General features: G+C 39.3%; 1 protein-coding gene across 4 annotated transcripts in view; it reads right to left on the minus strand.

Moving 5' to 3' along the window:
- Positions 1–22,860, minus strand: part of RBMS3 (RNA binding motif single stranded interacting protein 3) — a 705,062-nt gene that overhangs the window by 145,621 nt on the left and 536,581 nt on the right. For all 4 annotated transcript variants that reach the window (XM_032683778.1, XM_032683761.1, XM_032683783.1 and 1 more), the window contains one exon: positions 8,559–8,716. In XM_032683778.1, coding sequence (XP_032539669.1) covers positions 8,559–8,716 — 158 coding nt within the window. The remainder of the gene's footprint in view (positions 1–8,558; positions 8,717–22,860) is intronic.

A 22,860-nucleotide genomic window follows, 5' to 3' on the forward strand; every position in this document is an offset into this window, starting at 1 on the left:
TGAAAGAGACTCAGTGCACTTCATGCATTTTATGAGGGAAGAGAATAAAAGTGAAACCCACAGTGTTCTGGGATAAAAAGGCCATCATTCGAATAGCACTCTGAAAAAGAATGTGCACATTTTCTTCTCAAGTTTCACAATTAGCGGTTCTCAAATGCCATTGCCAGCTATCTGTAATCTGGCACACGCTTCGCTTGAAACCGACACTGGCATTATCGACTCGGTTTGAAAAGGCAGCACAATAGACAAAGCCCTCTATACATGTTCCCTTCAGACGTGTTGCTGAGTAACAACTGCATCCATCCCTCATCCGCCCCACCTGAGTCCTCGCGTGCTTCCTGCAGTATGAGCCCTGTGGGGATAAACTTCCCTCCCGGCCGTGCCACGGTTGGTCAGATAGCCACTCATTACTAATCAGGATGGCATCTATCCCAGGGCCGCTGAAGTACAAATTATAATTTACACTTGCCCACAATACTCCTTTTTTAGAAATAACCCATTCAAATTGTGTCCTTCAAGATGATTAGCCCACTGACTGACTGGGAAGAATCAGAGGCATAGCGCAAGTACATATATTACTAAAATTGTATGATACTTGCTACAACAAGACCCTCAATTTAGTTTAGTTAAAATTCAGATCAACATGAACCACTTAGGTGGCAACGTCTATGGCAGGCACCTACACGTGAGTTGAACCTGTCTGCACACATCGATTCAGATATTACACTTTCTCTTGTTTTACCCATAAAGATTAGCCATATCTAGGCAGAGGCCCAATAAAAATATACTTTTCTCAGGTCCCCACTAATAAACTCCATCTACTTTTTCTTCAAAAAGCTGTGGCACTCCTCTGCTGTAGAACATGTTTGGAATTATTCTTCTCATCTCAGATAGACATGTTTCAAAATGTTGCTTGAGACTACTATTTAATAAAAATATCACTAATGGAATTGTTACATGTTAAAAGCCTCTAGGGGACAGGTTTTCTATAAAAGAATGTCATTGGAGTACAGGTAAACTTGGGAGAAGAGCACTCTTAAATACATTTTTTTTAATATTAGGGATTTTTTCATAATTGATAGAACAAAAATATAACCAAATATAATATTCTGGATAAAAGATAAATATCTTGGATGCTTCAAACACTTCTATTGAAAGATACAGGTATTCAACACTCCTGCTGGAAAGGGAAGGGTATCAGCTTCACATGATATTAGAAATTTCCTTCTGATTAGATAATTTGTGAAGTATATTTTCAAATTCCTTTCAACAGTATGTTTTTGGTGCCGATCACAAAAGGATCTAAGATCCTATGTTTAAATGCAATTGGGGGATAACTATAATGCATCTGAGCACTATTTTGAACCAGGAAATGCACTGTAGGAGAAAAATTATCAAAGCCATAGACTTTTATGATTTTTTAAAGTCACAGATAATGATCTAAACCCAAATAAACTAGTAAAACCATGAGAATTTATTTTTACCTGCGTCTATATATCTCCCAGTTCTGGAAACTAAGTTTTAAAGTTCCCAAATACAACATAAGTAATGAGACTGTCTATATTCTATTCTATTTGAAAGGAAGTAAATTTTTAAAAATCTGTACAGTGTTTTTATGATTTTTTTTCTAGCCATAGTTTTTAAATTAAAGATATGTCAATAGGATTAGTAAAAGAACAACAAAAAACCAACCAAACAAAAAAAAAACAACAAAAAAACAACAACCAAAACCCAATCCCAAACAAAAACAGGGTATGCTTAAACAAGTATCAGTATCAAGTAATTTGATGTTCACATCTTGCTGCTGAATATTTATTTTAATTTAAAAACTTTATATTACTCTCTACAGACCATAGCAGCACCAAAGTAGGCATTACATGTTGTTATAAGTAATAGGGAATATTTAACAGAAAAGAAGAGAAAAAAAAGAAGAAAGAAGAGAAGAGAAGAGAAGAGGAAGAGAAGAGGAAGAGAAGAGGAAGAGAAGAGAAGAGAAGAGAAGAGAAGAGAAGAGAAGAGAAGAGAAGAGAATAGAAGAGAAGAGAAGAGAAGAGAAGAGAAGAGAAGAGAAGAGAAGAGAAGAGAAGAGAAGAGAAGAGAAGAGAAGAGAAGAGAAGAGAAAGAGAAGAGAAGAGAAGAGAAGAGAAGAGAAGAGAAGAGAAGAGAAGAGAAGAGAAGAGAAGAGAAGAGAAGAGAAGAGAAGAGAAGAGAAGAGAAGAGAAGAGAAGAGAAGAGAAGAGAAGAGAAGAGAAAAAGAAAATTATAAAAAAAAACCCTAAAGCATAAACATAAACCATGTTTATTATACAGATTGATACTGTGTCAAGATAAAATTTAATAAAAATTTATATATACAGAATAACATCATGATTACATAATTATTACCTAGAAATATTCAGTACCATGTAATTACCAGTCAGTGGAAAAATGTGGGTTTGTTTTACATATACCCTATAGTCACTTTGCTTAATAATAATAATGTAAATGAGAATCAGGACTATATCTTTTTATATCCAGAATAACTATTAAAGATTTAATTGTTACTACCACATTTATGTTATGTTTTGTTTATAAGAGCAGAAATAATAAATCTTGGAGGACAGTGTTTCCTTACTATTTAAGGCATTTCGCAAAGATGGAAGGTAGGCAGTAGCAGTATTATACCGTCCAAAGAACTGAGGTCATAGTCAGAATACAAACCAAAGAACTCAATTTCTTTAGCATATCAAAAAGATCACTAGAGGGACAGTCTGCTAGCAGTGCATAAGTATCTTTGTGGGGAGGATAAACTAGGTAGCAAGTAGTGCTTTAATCTTCCTGAGGAAGTTGTGACAAGAACCAGTCAAATTTGAAAGAGAAATTAGGCAGAAACATTTAACTGCAAGGAAGTTGATCCATTGGCAGACATTAGATAGAAAAGAGGTGGTTCTTTTTTTTCTAGTTGATGGCTTCAAATCACTTCTGAAAGTCTTATTTTAGTAAATGGCAAGTATTACCTCAATATTAGGTAACTGGGAATATTTCAACTGTCTATGATATAAAAGACGTCAGGCGAAATGATCTTCTGGTCTCAAATACTCTAAAGGTACAAGATAGTTTTGATTAGCATGAGGTTTCTTAGCGCCTCTTTATGTTCTACTCTTCATCTTTCTATGGAAACATTTCACTTATTTTTTAATTTACTTTGGTCTTTTAATTCCAGGCATTCTAAGACCTTGATATTGCCGCAATTTGTGATTTGCTCCTCCCCTGTAACTGACTTAGGTCAGTTACAGGTCTCCCCAACTCTTCAGCTGGTAAGAGATTGCTTCAAGATGTTTGTACTTTTTGGGTTGAATCCATTTTATGCTGGAAAAAACTATTTCCTTTGTCACTTATAGCCTAAGAAGAGATTTATTTTGACAAGTTCTCCTCATTGCTCACAAACTGTATCTTTTCCCAACATGTCTTGCCTGTATATTCTTCACCTCTTTGCTTGAACAACAGAAGGTTGTTTACTATCTCAGATAAATATATAAATACAGAAACCACCCCTTTTCTCTGGGGATATGGTCCATTCTATACCTTGCAGAATGACCCAGTATGCCAAGGTGACCATCTTGAGCTGCCTGAGTATCTCTGCACTACAGTATCTGTATCTACAGTGCTCTCTATAGAGAAATCTCTTTGGTTCAGAAGAGATCTAATAAAACTAAATGACACCTACACGATACTGAGAAATCCTGAAAGATGCACACAGAGTGTTTAAATGTCTCACTACGGACCCCTCCAGCTGGTTTACAAAGGGACAGAAGAGTCTCCTTGATGTGTACCTTTGCTCTGAGGTGACAGCTAATTGAGAATCTCTTGATTTCGGTTGTTTGCTGGAACAGCATCATAACATTCTTTTATGACAGTTTGTGTTGGACAAATTTTCTCATGTTACTGAAAAAGAATAGTATGAACACAGTCTTTTCCACACAGAGCCAGGCTGATTTATGCTACTGTCTTCACAGTCTCAGGTTAAGTATTATACTGGTGCCCGCCAGCAGTGCAATACTTGACTGTCTGACTGTCAGCATTTCCATCATAAATTTCTGTTTTCAGAAGCTTATGACTTCGTTATAAAATGTCGCTTGGGGGAGTGAATCCTGCAAGGTCATTTTAAGTTACAAGACAGCAAACAAAATAAAAAAGTTAGGGGTTTCTAACACTTTCTTTGCACTTTATCACTTTAAAGGACCTACAAAATGCCTTTTCTGCTGTTCAGCTAAGTGTGGCACATGTATGTATGGTATTATTAATACTACTATCTCTATAGGGAGGATACTTAAATAGTACTTGAATGGTATTTTACTGTGGGTTTATAGAAAACAATTTTTATTTAATTGGTACCAGTTAAGTCCTCCCCCAAAGTATATCCCAACGTCTCCTTGCTCCCTTTTCCATGTCCCAAGGAGTTCTTCAATTAAACTCAAAACACCTCAGGTTCTGATTATGCAAATTGTTCAGCCAAATTATGGCTCCTAACTTTCCTTGTTCCACCCTCATCAGCTTCATATCCATTTTCATCTTATGGAGCCTCACTGATATTTGTCTAGGGATCCTGACCCACCTGTCCTTCTCTGGAGTTTGCTTCTCCCTGAAAGTGCAGTTCCACGCCTATCAATTTTCTTAGGGGTGTACAAAGTCTACCAAACTCTGGTCCTGGTTGCAATACCAGATGAAAATGTGAGAGTCTCCTCATACAGACCTCCCCAGCACCCTGCAGTGTTGCTCTCTGAGCCCTTTTCAGACAGGCCTTTCAATGGAATTTTAGCACCACAGGCATTGAAATATTTTACAGATATCACACAAAGTCTTTGGGGCACGTTTGGGATTTCCAGTTTCACCTGAGACATTAAATTATAAAGCAATTTCCTGGGTAAGACACAGGATGTGACAGATCATTCTTCTGACTGACAGTAGGAATGATCCTTACAGTATCTAAGCCTGCACTACCACCCCAGCTGATGGATTTGTTCAAGCTAAATTTACAGCACCTTTTCAACTGCCTTCAATTAAACCCTTGAATAAGGAAGAACAAAGCATTTTCCCTCTTCATGAATGCATCCTTAAACTGCCTGGATGATGTTCATCCCGTGGTGCTGCTGACACTTCTCTGTCTCCAAAGTAGCATCATCACTGATTCTCAGAAATCCCGTCTAAATATTCCACCTTTCATTTAGCAAAACAGCACCACTGCTTTGCCTCCACCATAATTGTGTTATTTCTCTGTCTTCTCCCACCTTAACATCTGGAACTCATTCTTTGTGGGCCTGTGGAAAGCCAGGTCTTTCAGCATATACAATTACCTCTTTATAAGTGGCAACACATCTTCAGGATGAAGATAAATATTTCCCTCCATGCTCTCAGTACCTTTCCCTATCCAGTAATTCCAGCCTCCCTAAAAGACCTTCTCACTCACCTGATCGCCTTTTTATTCATACCATCAACAGTACTACTAATGTTCTGTTTGCCAAATTCATATGATATCAGCTTTAAAGTTTTATCTTGACATAAGTCTTCAAATCCAGTTTCTGTGGCTTTTTTCCCTTTGTTTTTTTTTGCTTTGTTTCATTTTGGTTTTGCTTTTGTTTGGGTTTTTTTTGAGAATGAAGGACTATGATTTTTTTTCTAAGCTCTAAAGAATATACTTGTATTTTTAAAATGAGAGGTCAGATACTGAAGTTATTAGAAGACTCCCAGCAACAGGGATTTAAGAAAAACAGCTACAAATTTTAATGCTGTGATGAAATCTGTGTGAGGGTAACACTGTGTCATTCCCTCTTTTGACACGCAATCTTACGACAGACTGCACTCAAAGCTTCTCATCCACAGTGTCTCCTTTCTCCAATATCCTGGCATTTCTTCCCCCTCCTACTTTTTATTTCTCTTTCTTCTCTGTGTTTAGTCCCAGCTTTTGCTTGCCTCTGTCAACAGAAGCACATGCTGCCAAATGACAACAGCAACACAACCCCTGTGGAATGCCAGCTCCCGCAGAGAGCCTGAAGCCAGGTAGGGTAGCCTTGAAGGACAAAGTATGAGCCAGAGGTGCAGTAGAGGCAGGTGTCCAGGGCTTACAGCATGGATACACTTCTGTGAAGCCACAGTCGGAGTCTAAAGCTTCCCTTCTCTGGCCCCTTGCTCATAACTCTCCTCCCCAAAATCTCCCCTGGGGTGTACTCAGGCACAGTTGGCTCAGGCCACAGTGAAAGGCTCTGGAAAGTTTTGGGAAAATCTGTTCAGTTGCTTTTGAGGGACGAAAAAGAGAGGAAATACTTTCACAGCTTAACTTTCACTTTGAGCTAGTTTTGTATGCACATACTTTAAAGGAGACTCTTAATGTCGCCAGACATTACTCAGATAATTTTGATCCAAGAACATTTGAAGCTATCCCGGTTATAAATGATTAAGTAGCCACCTGTTGTACTATAAAACTGCTAATAACACCCATTTAGGAGAAAAGTGTGACAATAGCTGCCTTACCTTAAGTCTTTACTTCTGATTGCTTTTGAATGAACACACTTATTTTGAGATTGACTATTTCCATAACTGGGCAGACTCAAAAAGTGAATTTTAATCATCATAGCACTTAACTAATAACTTTGAAACATCAAATTTCAAAATTGCTGGATGTTGCAGCATTTTAGTGTATGCAAATTTAACTTTTTCACCTGTGCTTCTGTGGCTCAGTTAAGAGCTATGCTAAGCAGCATGGCACATTCCACAAGCAGGAAAGACATACTGTGATAAAAGGCCCCAAGTCAGAAGGTACAATAGCCAGGATCCCCATATGGGTTGCTGATCTGAACTTCTAAAATCTTATTTGGACTGGAAATCCAGCTTCCATCCCCTACCTGTACAGCACTGGTACCCACTCAATATGTGTTCATACTGTAGGTATACTACAATGAAACCTTCGTGACTACAAGCAAAGGTAAACGAATTAATCTATTTGGACTGACATGCAGAAAAAAGATACCAAATAGCACTCCACTACAAAAAGAAGTTCAGCTGGTCATGTAATTAAATCTTGTATTGATAATTCTGCTAAGATGAGAGTCAGCATTCAACTATGGTTCCAAATTCCTGGATTAACTCTGGCCTCACTCAAGTCAGTGGGAGGTCTGCTGTATACTTTGATGGAATGAAGGTTTTACCCCACTGTCATTTGCATGGTGAATTACGCGACCTTCAAGTTAGATCATTAAAGGGCTCCTGAAATATGTTCCATAATTAAATACATTTTCATAAATTAAGTCAATTTTTAAGAATGCAAGTTTATCCATGAGTTAGACTAATCTTTATTTAGTGAGTTAGAAAAATTCATGGTATTATCTGCAAGAATGCATAAGGAACAGTGTGTCATCTTTCAGCATAAATGTTTTGCCTTTTTCCATTTGAATTCAGATAATACTATCAACTTTTTTCGTGCACGATGATCTTTCACATCAAGGAAAAAGGTAATACTACGTCACTTATCTTGCAAGCTAACTTTTTATCATACAGTACCTCATTTCACTCAGTGGTGCCGTGACACAAACAGAAGTGTCATGATATACCATGACATGATGTATTTCAGAGAAATTTGCAAGACAAAGAAGTCATTTTGCCTCCTCTACAAAGCACAATGTTATGAATATTCTGTAGAAACAATGATTTGGGTTTTTTTTTTCCTTTTCTTTTGAAGCAGAAGACTGATTTACAGGAGAACTGCAAATTTCTCTTCTTATTTGCTTTTTCAATACCTTTCTATATATAGCACTCTATTCCTTGGTTTTTCAAAAGAAAACTATTTGATTTGAGAATCTTTCAAGCTGAAGAGAATCTATGTAAATATTCCCTGAGAGTAAACATGGAAACTTGTCTATCCGTACTAACAACGAAGTACATGGTAATAATATGTTGCCTGTTCTGTCTAAAATATCTGACTACTCCGTTAGGGCTTGTTATATGCAAATATTTCTTCTTAAGCTCCTCTCATAGCTGCAGTTCCCTGCAGCTTTCAAGGAAGACACGTTTCTTCAGTTACAGTTCCTACCCTTTGCTCTTCCAACTGCTAAATTTACTCTTTCCTGTTGCAAAATCTTTGCTAAATATTTAAACAGTTTCATAGAATGGTTTTGGTTGGAAGGGACATTAAAGTCCCTCTCTGTATTTCTTGTAGGACCCCTTCAGGTACTGGAAGGTCACAATAAGTGCACCTCAGGGCCTCCTAAGCTCACTCCTTGGTTTCTTTCCCAGGTGTCTGCTTCTTGCTGTAGGACATTTATTATTATCCAAGCTTGATACTGCATGGATAGCTCACTATTCCTAGCAGTTTTTATTTGCATATACCTGCATACAATGAACTGTTTTTTAAAGCAAAGAAATGAATGTCCTTCTGCATTGGTACTCTTCAGGTGGGTGCAGCCAGATAAAGGTGCTGCTCTGCATTTTCCACAGCCGTGAGACTTCACAGCTACAGAACAGGCAGCATTTGTGAAGGACCAAAGCCAAAAAATGTGCATGAATCAAAATAAGAGTAAAGGTTTCACCTGGCAAAGCCGACTCCTCTGCTGACTCCATTAGCATCTCTTAATATTCTGGTGGAAATGACATGTCCAAAGGGTTTCAGCATATTCTCCAGTTCCTGCTCATCCATGGAAACGGGTAAATTTGAGATGTATAGATTTGTGGGATCTTGCTCTTGTTGCTATGACAAAATAAGAGAAATATCCTCAGTTAGGCTTAGCACAATAGAATAGCTTATGGCTCATACAACAAGGGCTACTCAAAATAGGACTAAGTCAAGAATTTATAGCTGCATTAGAAGCAAATCTAAGCAATCTGTTCATGACAGCAACATATTTGCCAAATTTCTTCAAACTCTCATGCATGTGCTTAATTCTGTGTGTGATTGCTCTTATCGAACTCAGTGACACTACTCATTTATAGAAAATTACTCTCATGCACAAGTGTTCTTGGATTTGTGTCCTAATTTAGCAAAGAGATTGTGAAGAAAACGTGATTTCCACAAATGTGCTCACTGCTAACATAAATAAAGAATGAAAATTCAACACATATTTTAAGCAGATGTGCTTTCCAGCCTGCAGAGTTCCCATTCAACCTGTTCATCATGAACCAGGTTGGTTGAAAACACAGAATGTTTTTCATAGTACCTTTTCCCTTTTTTTTCCCTAAAAAATATCTTCCTCCATAATAAGCAACAAAACCTAACTGGGCAGGGGGCAGGAGGGGAAGTTCTGCAGTTCAGCCTGAGGTCCCGATGAGATGTGTAACACATTTTTTCCTCAGATTGAACTAAAATATAAGACAAAGCCTGTTGTATCAATAATTAAGAAAACAAAATTGAAAGCAGCTTTCTCGTTCTATTTAAGATTTTTAGACTAAACTTTCCATTTCCATTTTGGCAACCATTTCAACTCCTATTCTTGCTTGCTGAACTACTGCAAAGAAACATGGAAGAGGCATAGATGCCATATGTAAAATAAGTGTACTGAAGCAATAAATAAAATCCTTGTCTACAGACAACCAGGTCTTGATTGCATTAAATCAATTTGGTTAAGCCCTTGCAAATTTCATGGTCCTGTCCATTTTCATTGAGACAAGCACAACATAATATCTGATCACTTGCCAGTGCAAGCCTGACTGGGATCAGGCATGACTACATAATTTCAGGTACTGTTTAATAACCAAAAATATAACATACAATCTTTATACTGTGAAGTAATCCAGACAATACCTTACCTGAGAAAGTTCTCTGAGACAGACCTTTTGATTCTTTTTATTACAAATTTTAATGGGTAGAATTAATTTGTACTTGTTCAACACTGAATTGACAACAGTATTACCTCTTTTTGCTATGAGTTGTCCTAAAATCAGATTACTAATCTTGCAGCAGCACCGCAACCTTGCACTGTTACGAAATTACACACAGTCCTGCAGCCATCTGCCCTGCTTTAACTAAACTAGTTTCAAATTACACTCCATTAAAATCATTGAGGATGTGCCTTGTCAAACACAATCACGCACTGTGTTTCTGGAAGATGTATAAAGACAGGACAGAACCAAGATGTTTGCTCCACCACTGCCTTGTACATTCAAGGCCTCAAAAATGGAAGGAGAAATTGTTTCAAGCTGTGATTCACACACCCCATCCATGCAGGAACAAGAATGACTAAACCAAGTCTAATATAGCTAAATACCAGAATCAGAAGCCAAAGCAAGATTTTAGCTTCTCTTACCCCAGGTTCAGGAGAAATCTTAGCCTTTTTGGATGAGACAAAAAACCAAAAATGGATACCCGAAAAAGGTCAAAAATCAGGAGGTGTGTAATACTGTTTTACTGCTTAATTTGGATTCTGACCTAAGAGCTGTGAACACTTGCCTTTGGACATAGTGCTTAATGCCCACTGCAGTCTACTTTGCATCTCCAGACTCATTACCCCACAAAACACCACATGACTGCGCACATTGAATTCTCCCCTATTTTACAAAAAACAAAAAATAAAAGAAAAAAGTAGGCATGTTTTCAAGCTGCTGTCCATAAAAGTTATTACTGAGCTGCAGATCACACTTTCAGCTTTGGGAAAAGTAAGCAAACAAAAATCCAATGCACTTTCTTTCTTCTTTCCCCCTCCCCTCCCCCCCATCCTGGATTTTTTCCCTTTTCTGTTTGCAAACTCTTTAAGTTTTATTGCTTTTTACTTCTCCCAGGCCTCACCTCCAAAGCCACAGAAAAAAATAAAAGATTCAGGAATTTGGAAGCATCTTCATTGTTACTAAGTACTTTGAAAGTGTGAGCACTAGAAGTAGGTAAAGCGGAGGTATCTGAGAAGTATACTGAAGCAATCTGAGAAGTATACTGAAGCAGAAGGCTTTGCAATTCGGATAGGCACTGTTCTTCAGAAATAATTCCACTATTATGCAAATCTCTACCCATTCATTGGTTAAGGACTTTGATTAATCCACCAATCAGTGCTCAGGGAATGACATCCCTTGTCAATATTTAGAAAAAATATGCAGATGAGATCCCTGTAGCCAAAGGCCAGACTAACATGGAAAAGCTAAGTTATGCATCAGTAACTTCATGACAGCCTCTGCTTTCACTGAAGCAACTCAGTCCTACAGAATATGAAAATGAGAACTTTTCTTTAGACTACTCAGTTTTCAAGCTGGGACAAACAAATAAAATAAACAAGAACCATTGCCAATGTGTCTCACTTCTGAACCAGGAACACAGAAGCCTTTTAACTGTGCTAGAGATTAAATGTTGTTGTTTTAAATATCTGAGGAAAGTTAGCTGCACTCTGAGGATGAATGAAAGACTAGAAGGCCATAGTCACTCTCTCACAAGGATTTGCCAAGTCTATCTTTTATCAATGTGATAAATAAGAGCTGTAAGCAGAGAGAGACAGATGAGGCCACTCATGCTACCTCCACAACACAACAGTGTTTTCTAAGAAAGGAAAAGAAATCCGCATTATTTTTGCTTACTATACAAATATAACATTTAGAGAAATATCCCTTTCCTTTACAGAGAAATATCACCCCACAAAAGCCATATATCACACAACAAACTGCAACAAGATGAAATGCCTTCACAGTGATGCAGCCTGGAGCTGAACAGGCTTTACAGGAGCTGTGTGGAACCAGCTGCTCTGTCACGGTGCAGTCAGACCCCACCGTCACCTACCCTCATGAGGCCCTGTTTCTCAGGCTTGGCCCCCTCCCAGCCTCTAGCACTGAGGCTCCTCATGATCTTTTTCAGTTGTGCAGGGATCCTCTCTTCAGTGTGAAGGTGCTGACATATGCCTCTCATTTTGCCAAAGCCTTTTCATCCCAGGTTCCTCAAGCTCCTGTGTGAGATATTCTCCTCCCCATCCCAGTGCCACTGCTGAGCTTCTCAGTGTCAAAGGTAAGTGCCCTGCTGTTCAAAATATGCCTATTTGTTAACAAGATAAGCCTAACCAGAACTGTTAAGTCCATGCATCTCATGATTCCTTTCATAATCCCAACCTGACAGACAGCGAGGTTTCTGCCTTCAGTGAAGGTTGTAGGACTGGTGGTGATGGTGGTATCTGGATCCACACACTGTGGCTGCTCAGATTTCCTTTGGTTCATTTAATTCTTTCTAAGGCTTTTCACCAAACATTAAAAAATGCTACTTCCCACCTAGGGATGCTAAAATCCCATTATTGTCTCCAGTCCCAAACTGAACTGACTGACCAGTCATCAGTGAGAGAGCTGAAAAGCATTCTCTTCATGCTCAAAGTCACTTCAGAAATGTGGTTTCCTCTTATGCCCCCAGTAGTCTGGACACAAGCCAAAGGGGTGGGGTGGCAGAAAGTCATACACTCACCACAAACAGCATCGTGCCTCAGATGCCCTGCAGCTGGTGACTTAGAGCCACTGCAGTGGGGCCACCAGCCAAGCAGAACCTGGTCTTTTCTGGTCCTGATTTCACAGAATCACAGAATCACTAAGGTTGGAAAATACCTCCAACATCATCAAGTCCAACCATTAACCTAACACTGCCAGGTCCGCTACTTAACCATGTCTCTAAGCACCACATCTACATGGTTTTTTAACACTTCTAAGGACAGTGATTCTACCACTCCTGGGCAGCCTGTTCCAATCTTTGACCACCCTTCCAGTGAAGAAATTTACCCCTGCAGACTACAGGAGACACACCATGCTGGCCCTGCAGCATGAGGGAATGACACACCTGTCGACAGAGTCTTCCCACAGCACAGTAGCCTCTTGGGTTTAATCCCCCATGTGTGAGAAGGGCCTTCCCAGGGTGACCAGGGCTAGCCACTGCAGCTGACTGCTGTCCTGGAGGCTCACAGGAGGAGGGCGCTGCTGGAAGCAGTGGAGGGCTCACTGCAGCACAGTTTCTTTGCCTTTCCCAGACCCTGTGTGCCAAACAGGGATAAATAATGGATGCTAGACCAGGCCAAGTTGCCGCTTCTCGAAGAGAGTAGTAAGGCAGCTGTGGCCTCTGCTGTGTGTGCCAGCTGCAGATGCATCATGCTCAAGGCATGCAAATTTGCAAGCTCCATCTCAAGCCATGATCAAAAGCCTGCTCCTGGCTGTACTCACTGAAGTTTGTTTCAGTCCAGATCTCCCATTTGACAGCCCAAGGACAGTCACATTTTCCAGGTACAATCTGTATTTGCACCGCAGCCCCAAAGAAACAAGGATGAACTCATCCAGTCAGTCCCAACCCCACAAAATCCTGGCACAGCCTCATACTCTAGGCTAAGCTCATTCTGGGGTCCTGATGTGTACTAGTCCGTATGGGTACATAGAGTACATGGTACATAGTGCCACAGAATGAGCCAACAACAAAAAAAGAAATGAAGACAATTTAAGGTCCTCTCCAGACAAGTGCCTGGCCTTTTGCAATTATCTTTGCTCCCACTGCAGCCTGTTTCACCATCGTTGTAGCCCAAATACCTCAGCTGCTCTGGCCTGTGGGCTCTAGGGACATTAGCTGCATGCATACATTGCAGTTGGGTCATTCTGGCTGTGGATGTGTAAGATAGACACTCTCAAAGCAGTCAAAATCACAGCTAGGAAGGTTTAAAATTGTGAATACTACAAACTAACAGTAGTTGGTTTTCGATTAGCTCAGACCAACTCCAGCAGTCAGCTGTAGGCATCCTGCTGCAATGCTCTCGAGTTCAGCAGTCAGGAGCAGTTGTACTGGGGAAACAGCCAGAAATTTTGCCACTGCCTTTTCACAAGAACTGGGCCAGTCATTCAGCTCCCAAGGCCTGTGCCAAGGAGGCAAAATAAGTTTATAATGCAGAGGGATTTGAAATGCACTACACCAACAGCAGTTGAAACAGAAAAAAACCCACCCAGTGGAAGGCATGCTGCAACTCCAAGTTTGCTGTTTGCTTTGCTGGGCCCTCCCAGACACTTTTGAAAGGATAACGTTCAGATGGGATTTTCCCTCCCATCTTGAGATAATCTTTGGAAGCAATGCATAAAAAGCTGAAAGAACAATTCCTGCTGGTGTGAGCAGAGGCTGAGGCTCTTTACGCAGTACATTTAGTCATGCATTCTTTAAAAACACATGTGTAGGGAGGGGTGGGCAGTTTTTGGCTGCATTATTTTTTTCCAAAAGGAACTCAAACCTCTCATGATCTGTAATCTCAGTAGGGCTGGTAACCAAGTGTGTTTGTTTTATCTGGGAACCTTATGTACCAATTCTTTTTATTCAACCTAATTTATTTCTCCTTAGAGCAGCTTGCTTTAGGAAACTATGCACTGATTATGAGTTCAAACAACTTCTTCTTCCATCTTCCAAACTTTTTCTGGGAATAAAACTTCATACGTGGATAGATACGAGATTCTGAACTCCTTTTTTAAAATATAAAATCAATATTTATATTAGTAGATCATATGCTTTTCTTGTCTTTAATAAACTCAGACTTCATCATATTAACATCGACACAGGTCAATATTACAGCTCACTTTTAGAAGTACGGCCCTGTCATTTTAGACCCAAGTTCAAATCACCCTCAATCAGTATTTTCCCCAGGCTAGGTCATCTCTGCCTTGTGGCCACTGCCCAGATCTTCAGCCTACACATGTAACTCCTTCTCTCCTTAAAGGTCTGGGTTGAACTTCTGTCTCCCCTCAAGAAAAAAAATAGTCACACTTTTTACAGAAAAAACATTTATATGGAACTATTTATATGAAACCAGATCATTTGTATGGAAACATTTATGTGCCATTTCATAAATTCTCCAGTGTTTGCTCACTGGTTTGAAAACTGTAGTTGTATGGTAGCATCAGTCTCATCTTCAGTTTATTACATTATTTCTAAACTGGATTCTGTACAAGCCACTGAGCTTAGATGAAATTTGGAGGAAGCATGTAATACTTTCTCTCAGTAGATTCATGGAGGAAGCATGTAATACTTTCTCTCAGTAGATTCACATTCAATAACTCCTCTTGTTGTTTCGTTTTTTAATATTTACTTTTTTTGTACTGTAGATCATGAGAACTTTCGAAGGCATCTGAAACAGACATTCATTTAAAAGCTGATTTGATGTGCATTCGATTTGATTCACACACCAACACTCTGAAAGAAAAGACTTTTTTCCCTTGTTTTCTGTTTTTACTCCATTTATTCCTGCTGCTTTTCCACATATGTTATAAATATGTTATATTTTTTCACGTATATAAAAGATGTCTTGCTTTCAGACAGAGTAAGCCACTGAATTTACAATTCAGGTATTTAACTTCAGCTCTAATACCTAATGTCTTTAAGTAACATTTGGAGAGGTTCTCTCTTCACTGACCTGTCCAAGTATGGTAGGATGCTCCTAACTTAGTTATAACTGTTAGACAGGATGAATATGGGTTAGCGGTGTGAAAATTAAAAGAAAGTCACCCCAAACTCCACCACCTCCTGGTATCAGAGAAGTAATGGCAGGAAACCCTTTTCTTCTCAGCAGAGGTGGGAGGACAGGATACAGTGCAGTGTTTGGGGATGAAGACCTTGCCCATGTAAGTTCATGTGGTGCTTTCCAATCAATGAAGATACACTGATTTTAATTAATCATAGTAGCCCTGTTTTCAAAGATTTCTTCTAATTGTGGTTTGTTTGTTTGTTTTTTATAAGAAGGAACAAACAAACTAACAAATCCACATGAAACACTTGCCAAAGCAATGGCCCAGACCATATAGCCTTCCATAATGCCAATGACATATTTTGAGCCATCACTGCAATAACACAAGGTGAACAAAATGAATCAAGTGCAACTGCCAGGGTTTCCTTTGACTTTTTCCTTGCTTATTTGCATTCCTTTGTGTGGGCAGATTTTTAACAGTGTAGACAGCTAAATCAATGGCCAGTTAACTATTGATCCTGGCTGGTTTTACTCTCTTGTTGAGCAGCACACCAAAAAGCTTACAAGATTGTATAGAAAGCCTAAACTTTACATGGGTTTTATTAGTGCACTAAGTATTCATAATTCAGCAGATACAGTTGAAGAAAACTTGTAAAAGTGATGTTGGCCTCCTTGTCAAGAGTCCTTCCAAAGCTCTTTCATAGAATCATAGAATTGTTTAGGTTGAAAAAGACCATTATGATCATCAAATCCAACCCTTAAACCAGCACTTTCAAGTCCACCATTAAACCATGTCCCTAACTGCCACATGTACACATCTTTTAAATATGTCCAGGGATGAGGACTCCACAATTTCCCTGGGCAGGCAGTTCCAATGCTTGACAACCCTTTTGGTGAAGAAATTTTCCCAACTATCTAATTTAAACCTCCCCTGCTGTAACTTGAGGCCATTTCCTCTTGTCCTATCACTTTTTACCTGGGAGATAAATCCCCACCTTGCTATAGCCTTCTTTCAGGTAGTCGTAGAGAACAGTAGACTCACCCCCCTGAGTCTCCTTTTCTCCAGGCTAAACAACCCCAGCTCCTTCAGCTGCTCCTTGTAGGACTTTTGCTCCAGTCCCTTCACCAGCTTCATTGCCCTTCTTTGCACACACTCCAGCACTTCAATGTTATTCTTGTAGTGAGGGGCCCAAAACTGAACATAGGATTCCTGGTGCGGCCTCACCAGTGCAGAGTACAGGGGGAAATCACTTCCCTAGTCTTGTTGGCTGCGCTATTTCTGATGCAAGCCAGGATGCCATTGGCCTTCTTGGCCACTTGGGCACAATGTTGGCTAATGTTCAGCCAGTTGTTAACCAGCATCCCCAGGTTCTTTCCACTGGGCAGTTTTCCAGCCACTCTTTCCCAAGCCTTCAGTGTTGCATAAGGTTGTTGTGACCCAAGTGCAGGATCCAGCATTTCGCCTTGTTGAACCTCATATAATTTTGGCCTCAGTCCATCGATTCAGCCTGCCCAGATGCCTCTGCAGAGCCTTCCTATGCTCCAGTAGATCAACACTCCCGCCCAACTTAGTGTCATCTGCAGACTGACTGAGGGTGTAGTCAATCTCCTTGTCCAGATCACTGACAAAGATATTAAACAAGATTGTCCCCAGTACTGAGCTCTAAGAGACACCACTAGTGACCAGTCACCAACTAGATGTAACTCCATTCACCATCACTCTTCATGCTCAGCCAGTCAACCAGTTTTTATCCAGTGAAAATACATGCATCCAAACCATAAGCAGACAGTTCTCCAGGAGAATGCTCTGGGAAACAGTGTCAAAGGCTTCACTAAAGCCCAGGTAGACAGCATCCACAGCCTTTCCCTCATCCACTAAGCAGGTCACCTTGACATAGAAGGAGATCAGGTTAGTCAAACAGGACCTCCCTTTCATAAGCCCATCCTGACTGGGTCTGATCCCCTGGCTGTCCTGCACGGGCTGTGTGATTGTGCTCAAGACGATCTGCTCCATAACCTTCCCTTGCATCAAGATCAGGCTGACAGGCCTGTAGTTCCCCAGATTCTCCTTCTGTCCCTTGTAGATAGGTGTCACATTTGCTAACTTCCAGTCAACTGGGATCTCCCCAGTTTACCAAGACTGCTGGGTAATGATAGAAAGTGGCTTGATGAGTACTTTGTCAGCTCCCTCAGTATCCTTTGGTTGCCCCATGCTCATCAGGTCACTAACCATCTCCCCTTCAATTATAAGGGCTTAATTCTAATCCCATCCCCACCTTCCAGCTCACACGAACAACTGCTGGTCTTACTATTAAAGGCTGAGGTAAAGGAAGCATTAAGTACAACAATCTTTTCCTCATCCTTTGTCACTCTTCCCCTCCTCATTCAATAACAGAAATTCTCCTTAGCCCTCCTTTTGTTGCTGATATATTTATAGAAGCATATTTTGTTGTCTTTTATGGCAGTAGCCAGATTAAGTTCTAGTTGGTTATTGATCCTGACATGGTTTTTTGGGGATAAGCCCTAATTATTATGTGACCATTCTCAGGTGCTTCTGTGGTTTCTAACAAATCAATAACCCTTGCATCCTTGCTACTGCATGGATCTCCATCCCCTACCCCTACTGAGACAGTAGATCTCACTAGCACACTGTTCCTCAAATCTTGGTGTGATGTCCACAGGCTTATCTCTAGTGAGCCTGGTTTTATCCCTTTTCCACTTCAAATTTTTTGTACTGGGCACTGTCAGAAGCACCAGCTATCTCCTCAACCAAGACTGTCTAAACACCGAAGATTTCACAGGGAAAATACTGAAGAACAGAGGACATTCAAAGAAGCTTATTTTGTCTTAGATACCTTCAAAAGAACCTGCGTGTTGTTTGATGGCCTTCCAAAGGCTCCAATATGTAAAGATTTAACATCTCAAGATGTTAAATATCTCTTTCACCCTGACAGATCGACTTCACAGTAGTCACTGTTCCTTTTTAGACTGTGCTGACTACATGTTTCATAAATTATCTTTCTTCTGTATGCAACCCTTCCTGACTTTAAATCTATGATGGTTCAAACTTTATTAGCAATGTGGTGTTTCCAAAGAGCCGCAGGAGATTTGGCCTCAGAATAATTACGCAACCACTATACAGCAATAATTAAGCCAAATCCATCAAACATAATAAATGTAGCTAAAACTAAACCTGTGGTATCCATTTTCTGCATAAGCTTGATTGTCACCAAGTCCTGTAAAAAGCCTATTAACAACAAGGACACTTTCTGAAAAGACACAGTAGTTCTGCATATGAACACAGAAAACACTCATAAGTGCTGTTCTGAAGAAAAGCATTTTCCCAATGATTTTCAGAAGTATTTTATTGTTATTGGCATAAGCATATTTAAGCGCTTCAAAGCTTTATAATGATCCAAGAAAAGAACTCCTGCCATAAGAAATCCTTTGCCTGGGATCATCTAATCGGAAAAGAGAGATGTAACTTGGGCATCCAGCATTACTGTGCCACCACACTCTTTGCAGTTACTTCTTAAACAAGGCATAGGCTAAAATTTGCTCTACCAAATTTTGTCCAAAAATTGCAAACAAGCAAATCCTTAAAAACCATGACCTATGAAGAGAAAAAGAACAAAGTTTTGTAGGAAATTATTTGTCACAAAGATCTGTATCAGCTCCACAGTGGAGTATTATTTATAAGTACTGTTTTAATTAAAACCATGAACTTTAAAAGAGTTCACAGTTTATATATGCCCAGGATTTCTTCTCACTGTGCAAACTATCAGAATGCTGTGCCTGCTGTGTAAGCTGGACTCAGTTCTCTTTTAATTAAGTTTGTTCATGGACAGTACAGCATTTGCTAAAGCCAAATACTGCTGGAACCAAATTGTTATTGGTCTGTCCAGTGCAGAGCTGCTGCAGAACCTTCCATCATGCATTTCACCTGCCAGTGGCGATTTGATTTGCCCTTTGTCTTGTGTGGGAAATATGGTCTTGAGTCACTATGGGTGCTGCCTTCAGAACATTCTATTAAGATACATGGTACCTCCTTTCATTTCCACAAAATACAATCATAACCGGAACTATCACAGGCTGATATAAGAACCTATTGTTCATACTTCTGGTATTGCAAGGTAAGATTTTTTAAAACTCCTTACTTCTTAGTTTTCCTAGAAACAAATTTCCACAGTTTCCAACTTGGACAGTGCAGTGCAGCCAAAAAGGCAGATCAACCTCTGCAAAAATCATTGTGTCACTCTAGCTTTGAATATGTTTAGTTGTCTCCATATTCTGTTTCACACTGTTTAATGACTGTTTTGTTATTTTTATTGTTGATAAGTAAGAATCAATTACCTCAGATGACCTGATGGCTGTTTATAACAATTTCTGAAAATGCTACATAATCCCTTAGCCGTGAACCCGAAATCAGAAACTCACTGATGACCTCTGAAAGCAAAAGGCTAATTTGCCAGATGAGCTGCAATTTAAGTTGAACACCTTACCTATTTGTTTTTATTTGTTGATCAATGGTGTCCCAGTGAACTTAAGACACAAGAGTCCTATTGCCCATTAGACAATATTGCCCCAAGTATGTTTGTTTGCTTTATGTTATACTGGGTTAATGACATGTTAATTGATGTATATTTTGCAGGATTCTCTTACTCATATTCAGACAGGAGTCAAGTCCTTTTCCCCAACAGAAAGTCTACGAATCTTAAGATTTAACTCCTACTATTCACATTCTCACTGAATTGTGTTTTACATAATACTGTCCCACAGAAAGGGTGCATTTGTGCATGTGCAACAGAGAATAAAGAGGTCGCAAAAGAGATTATGTGCTTTATAGAGGACATAGCATGAAATCAGGCCATAGTATAAACTTTCCATTATCAATAATGGAGGACAGAAAACTAATTCAACCTAAATTGCCATATGCACTACATCAATAACACTAAATTATCAGCTTAATTTAAGTGCTCTTAAAAAAAAAGAACTTAGAAATATGCACTAGAACATTGGATTTTCATGTATTTCATGTATTTCAATATTTAGCAGCACAGTTTACTTCGGTTCTTTAAAAAATATGTGCAGTGCCAGCTACACTAATTAGTTCAAATTAATTTTTTAATATATGTAAAATTTTTAGAGCAAACATTTTGATTGTAATAATATCTGAAAAAGAAACTTATAATTATTTTTGCTCTACTTAAAATCACAATACTCCCAAACCCCTGACATAAACACCAAGCATTTCAAGGTGGAACTCAGACAATACAAAAGTTTTTCAAGAATTCTACAGTTCTACTTTGCATAAGCTGAATCCTTGAAAGTCATGATAATAGATCCTGCAAAGCTGGCTTTGTGTACAAACCAATGCAGATTCTAGAGTAAATGGTTAGAATTATTACAAAATTTTTAGATTTTGCCTTTTTAGTCTACATTTGTCAAGGTGACAGCTCTCAAGTCTGGTGAGTCCTGGAGCTGACTGGGCTGTGCTACTTCCTTACCTCAAAGTTTCAAGCAGAATGTCTCTGTTCTGATGACGGTAAGATTGGATCGAAAGGATTACAAATGGCATTGGAAACAAATGGTTTTCTCCCTAATCTGTCTCAGGATACAATACCACTTGCTCAGCGCAGACAGAATCTGGCATTGTAGAGGACAAACTTGGGTTCCTCAACCTGTAGATACAAAGCATCAACCTGTGGATTAACCTCTCCTATGTAGTTTGTGGAGACTGTATCAAGTGTTAGGGCAGAGGTTGCATGCTCCTCCTCAAGCTCAGCAAAGGAACCAATGGAACTTCCTAAAAAACAGGAGCATGGCAAAGGTGAGGGCTTTGCTGTCTGATCTCCCAGTGGCCATAGGATATCATAACGAAGCAGCAGAGGCACACGTTACAGATGTTTTCATGCACGCATAACCTGTACTTGGCGAGGGTGGTTTGAGGACTTTCTGTCCGCTATTCTAGCAGCTGTTCTTTTTAAGGACAGAGTATTTGCTCTGTCATGGACTGATCCTACTCTAACTGAATTCTACAGCAAAATTTTCTTTGTTTTTACTTGGCAGTATCAGGATCTGTGCTTGGAAAATATTTTCAGAACTACATTCAGATTAATAAAGATGCAAATAACCCAGCGGATGCATTTCTTCTGATGATTATCATGTATTTATTATTTGCCTTTAATATGTCATTTCAAAGCTGCCAGTAAAATAAAGTCAACAGAGATTTGCACACAGGGTTAAATTATTATCAATATTGTATCAATCCACAGATCAATAGGAACTAATGTGTATCTCTTCAGAAGCTTCTCTAGACCGGGGCTAAGTCAGGAAGCTCAGACTTCTTCATGTAAAAATCAAAGCCTTAGCATTTAACTGTCTACACTTGGACTAGAAAGAGACCACAGCTATTAACAGTAGTAAATTATCAGCACTTGGAAAGCATTAGAAGCTTTAAGAGGACTTTTTGGGACAGCATAATGCTTTTTAATATTTGACCTAGTGACCCAAAAGCGAATTCAAGCAGCACACAGCTCCCATGTGATTGCTTGAGAAGAAAATGGAAGGTTCTCTTTTGTCATGTTTTGTGTTACTTCCTATAAGCCATAAATGAAGTCAGAATTTTCTTGTCTGGGAATTCCTGTTGGGATAAAGGTTGAGGCCTACTTAGCCTGAGTCCATACAAACTGCTAGAGAACAGTTATTCATCTTGATGCACATGCCAGAAACAGAAACCTACTAGTCCTTGAGGATGCATCAATTTTCGGGGAGTCTGGATTCTTTTAACTACTACAGAATCCTAAGGAAAAAATCTACATAGACACTGTTTAAGGAAACCAATATCCACCATAAAACACAGCCTTGACAGTTTTATTTTGAGAAATCTGTATTTAGCACAGACAAAAATACCATTTCCATTTAAGATCAGGCTCAACTCACAAAATATACACTGCAGAAATACTTATACTATATCTAAATGCATCAGATATAAAAAGGCAACCAAGTCATGTTCCAAATGTGACAAGGGATCGTTATCACTCAGAAGCACAACAGACGCAACATTACCACATTTTCCTCGTGTGTAAAATTTTCAATGCTGAGTCAGCAATTGCCAGCAGAGGGTTAGCAAAAGGCCTTGAAATACTCAATTTTCACCCCCACAGATGAAAATTAGGAGATGCTATGATTAAGGGAACAAAATAAAACTTTAATTTATTTAAAACATAAGACACTAAAATAGAACAAAAAGGCAGGATTGAATTGCTGTGATTAACACTGCTGAATCCCATTGCACAGAAGCAGCTGAGCTGCCTGTGCTCTCCTTAGCACCCATCAGAGCAAGTTTTGGTTAGTATGATGAGATCAATTTGGTAAATGAAATTGAGATTAGGGCCCAACATCAGGGGCCCTAATGAAAGGGTTAATGGTGGGGCTAAATTCCTGCCAAATCAAGTAGGCATGG

This window comes from Chiroxiphia lanceolata, chromosome 1 (genome assembly GCF_009829145.1).
Source record: "Chiroxiphia lanceolata isolate bChiLan1 chromosome 1, bChiLan1.pri, whole genome shotgun sequence".
Classification (NCBI taxonomy): Eukaryota; Metazoa; Chordata; class Aves; order Passeriformes; family Pipridae; genus Chiroxiphia; species Chiroxiphia lanceolata.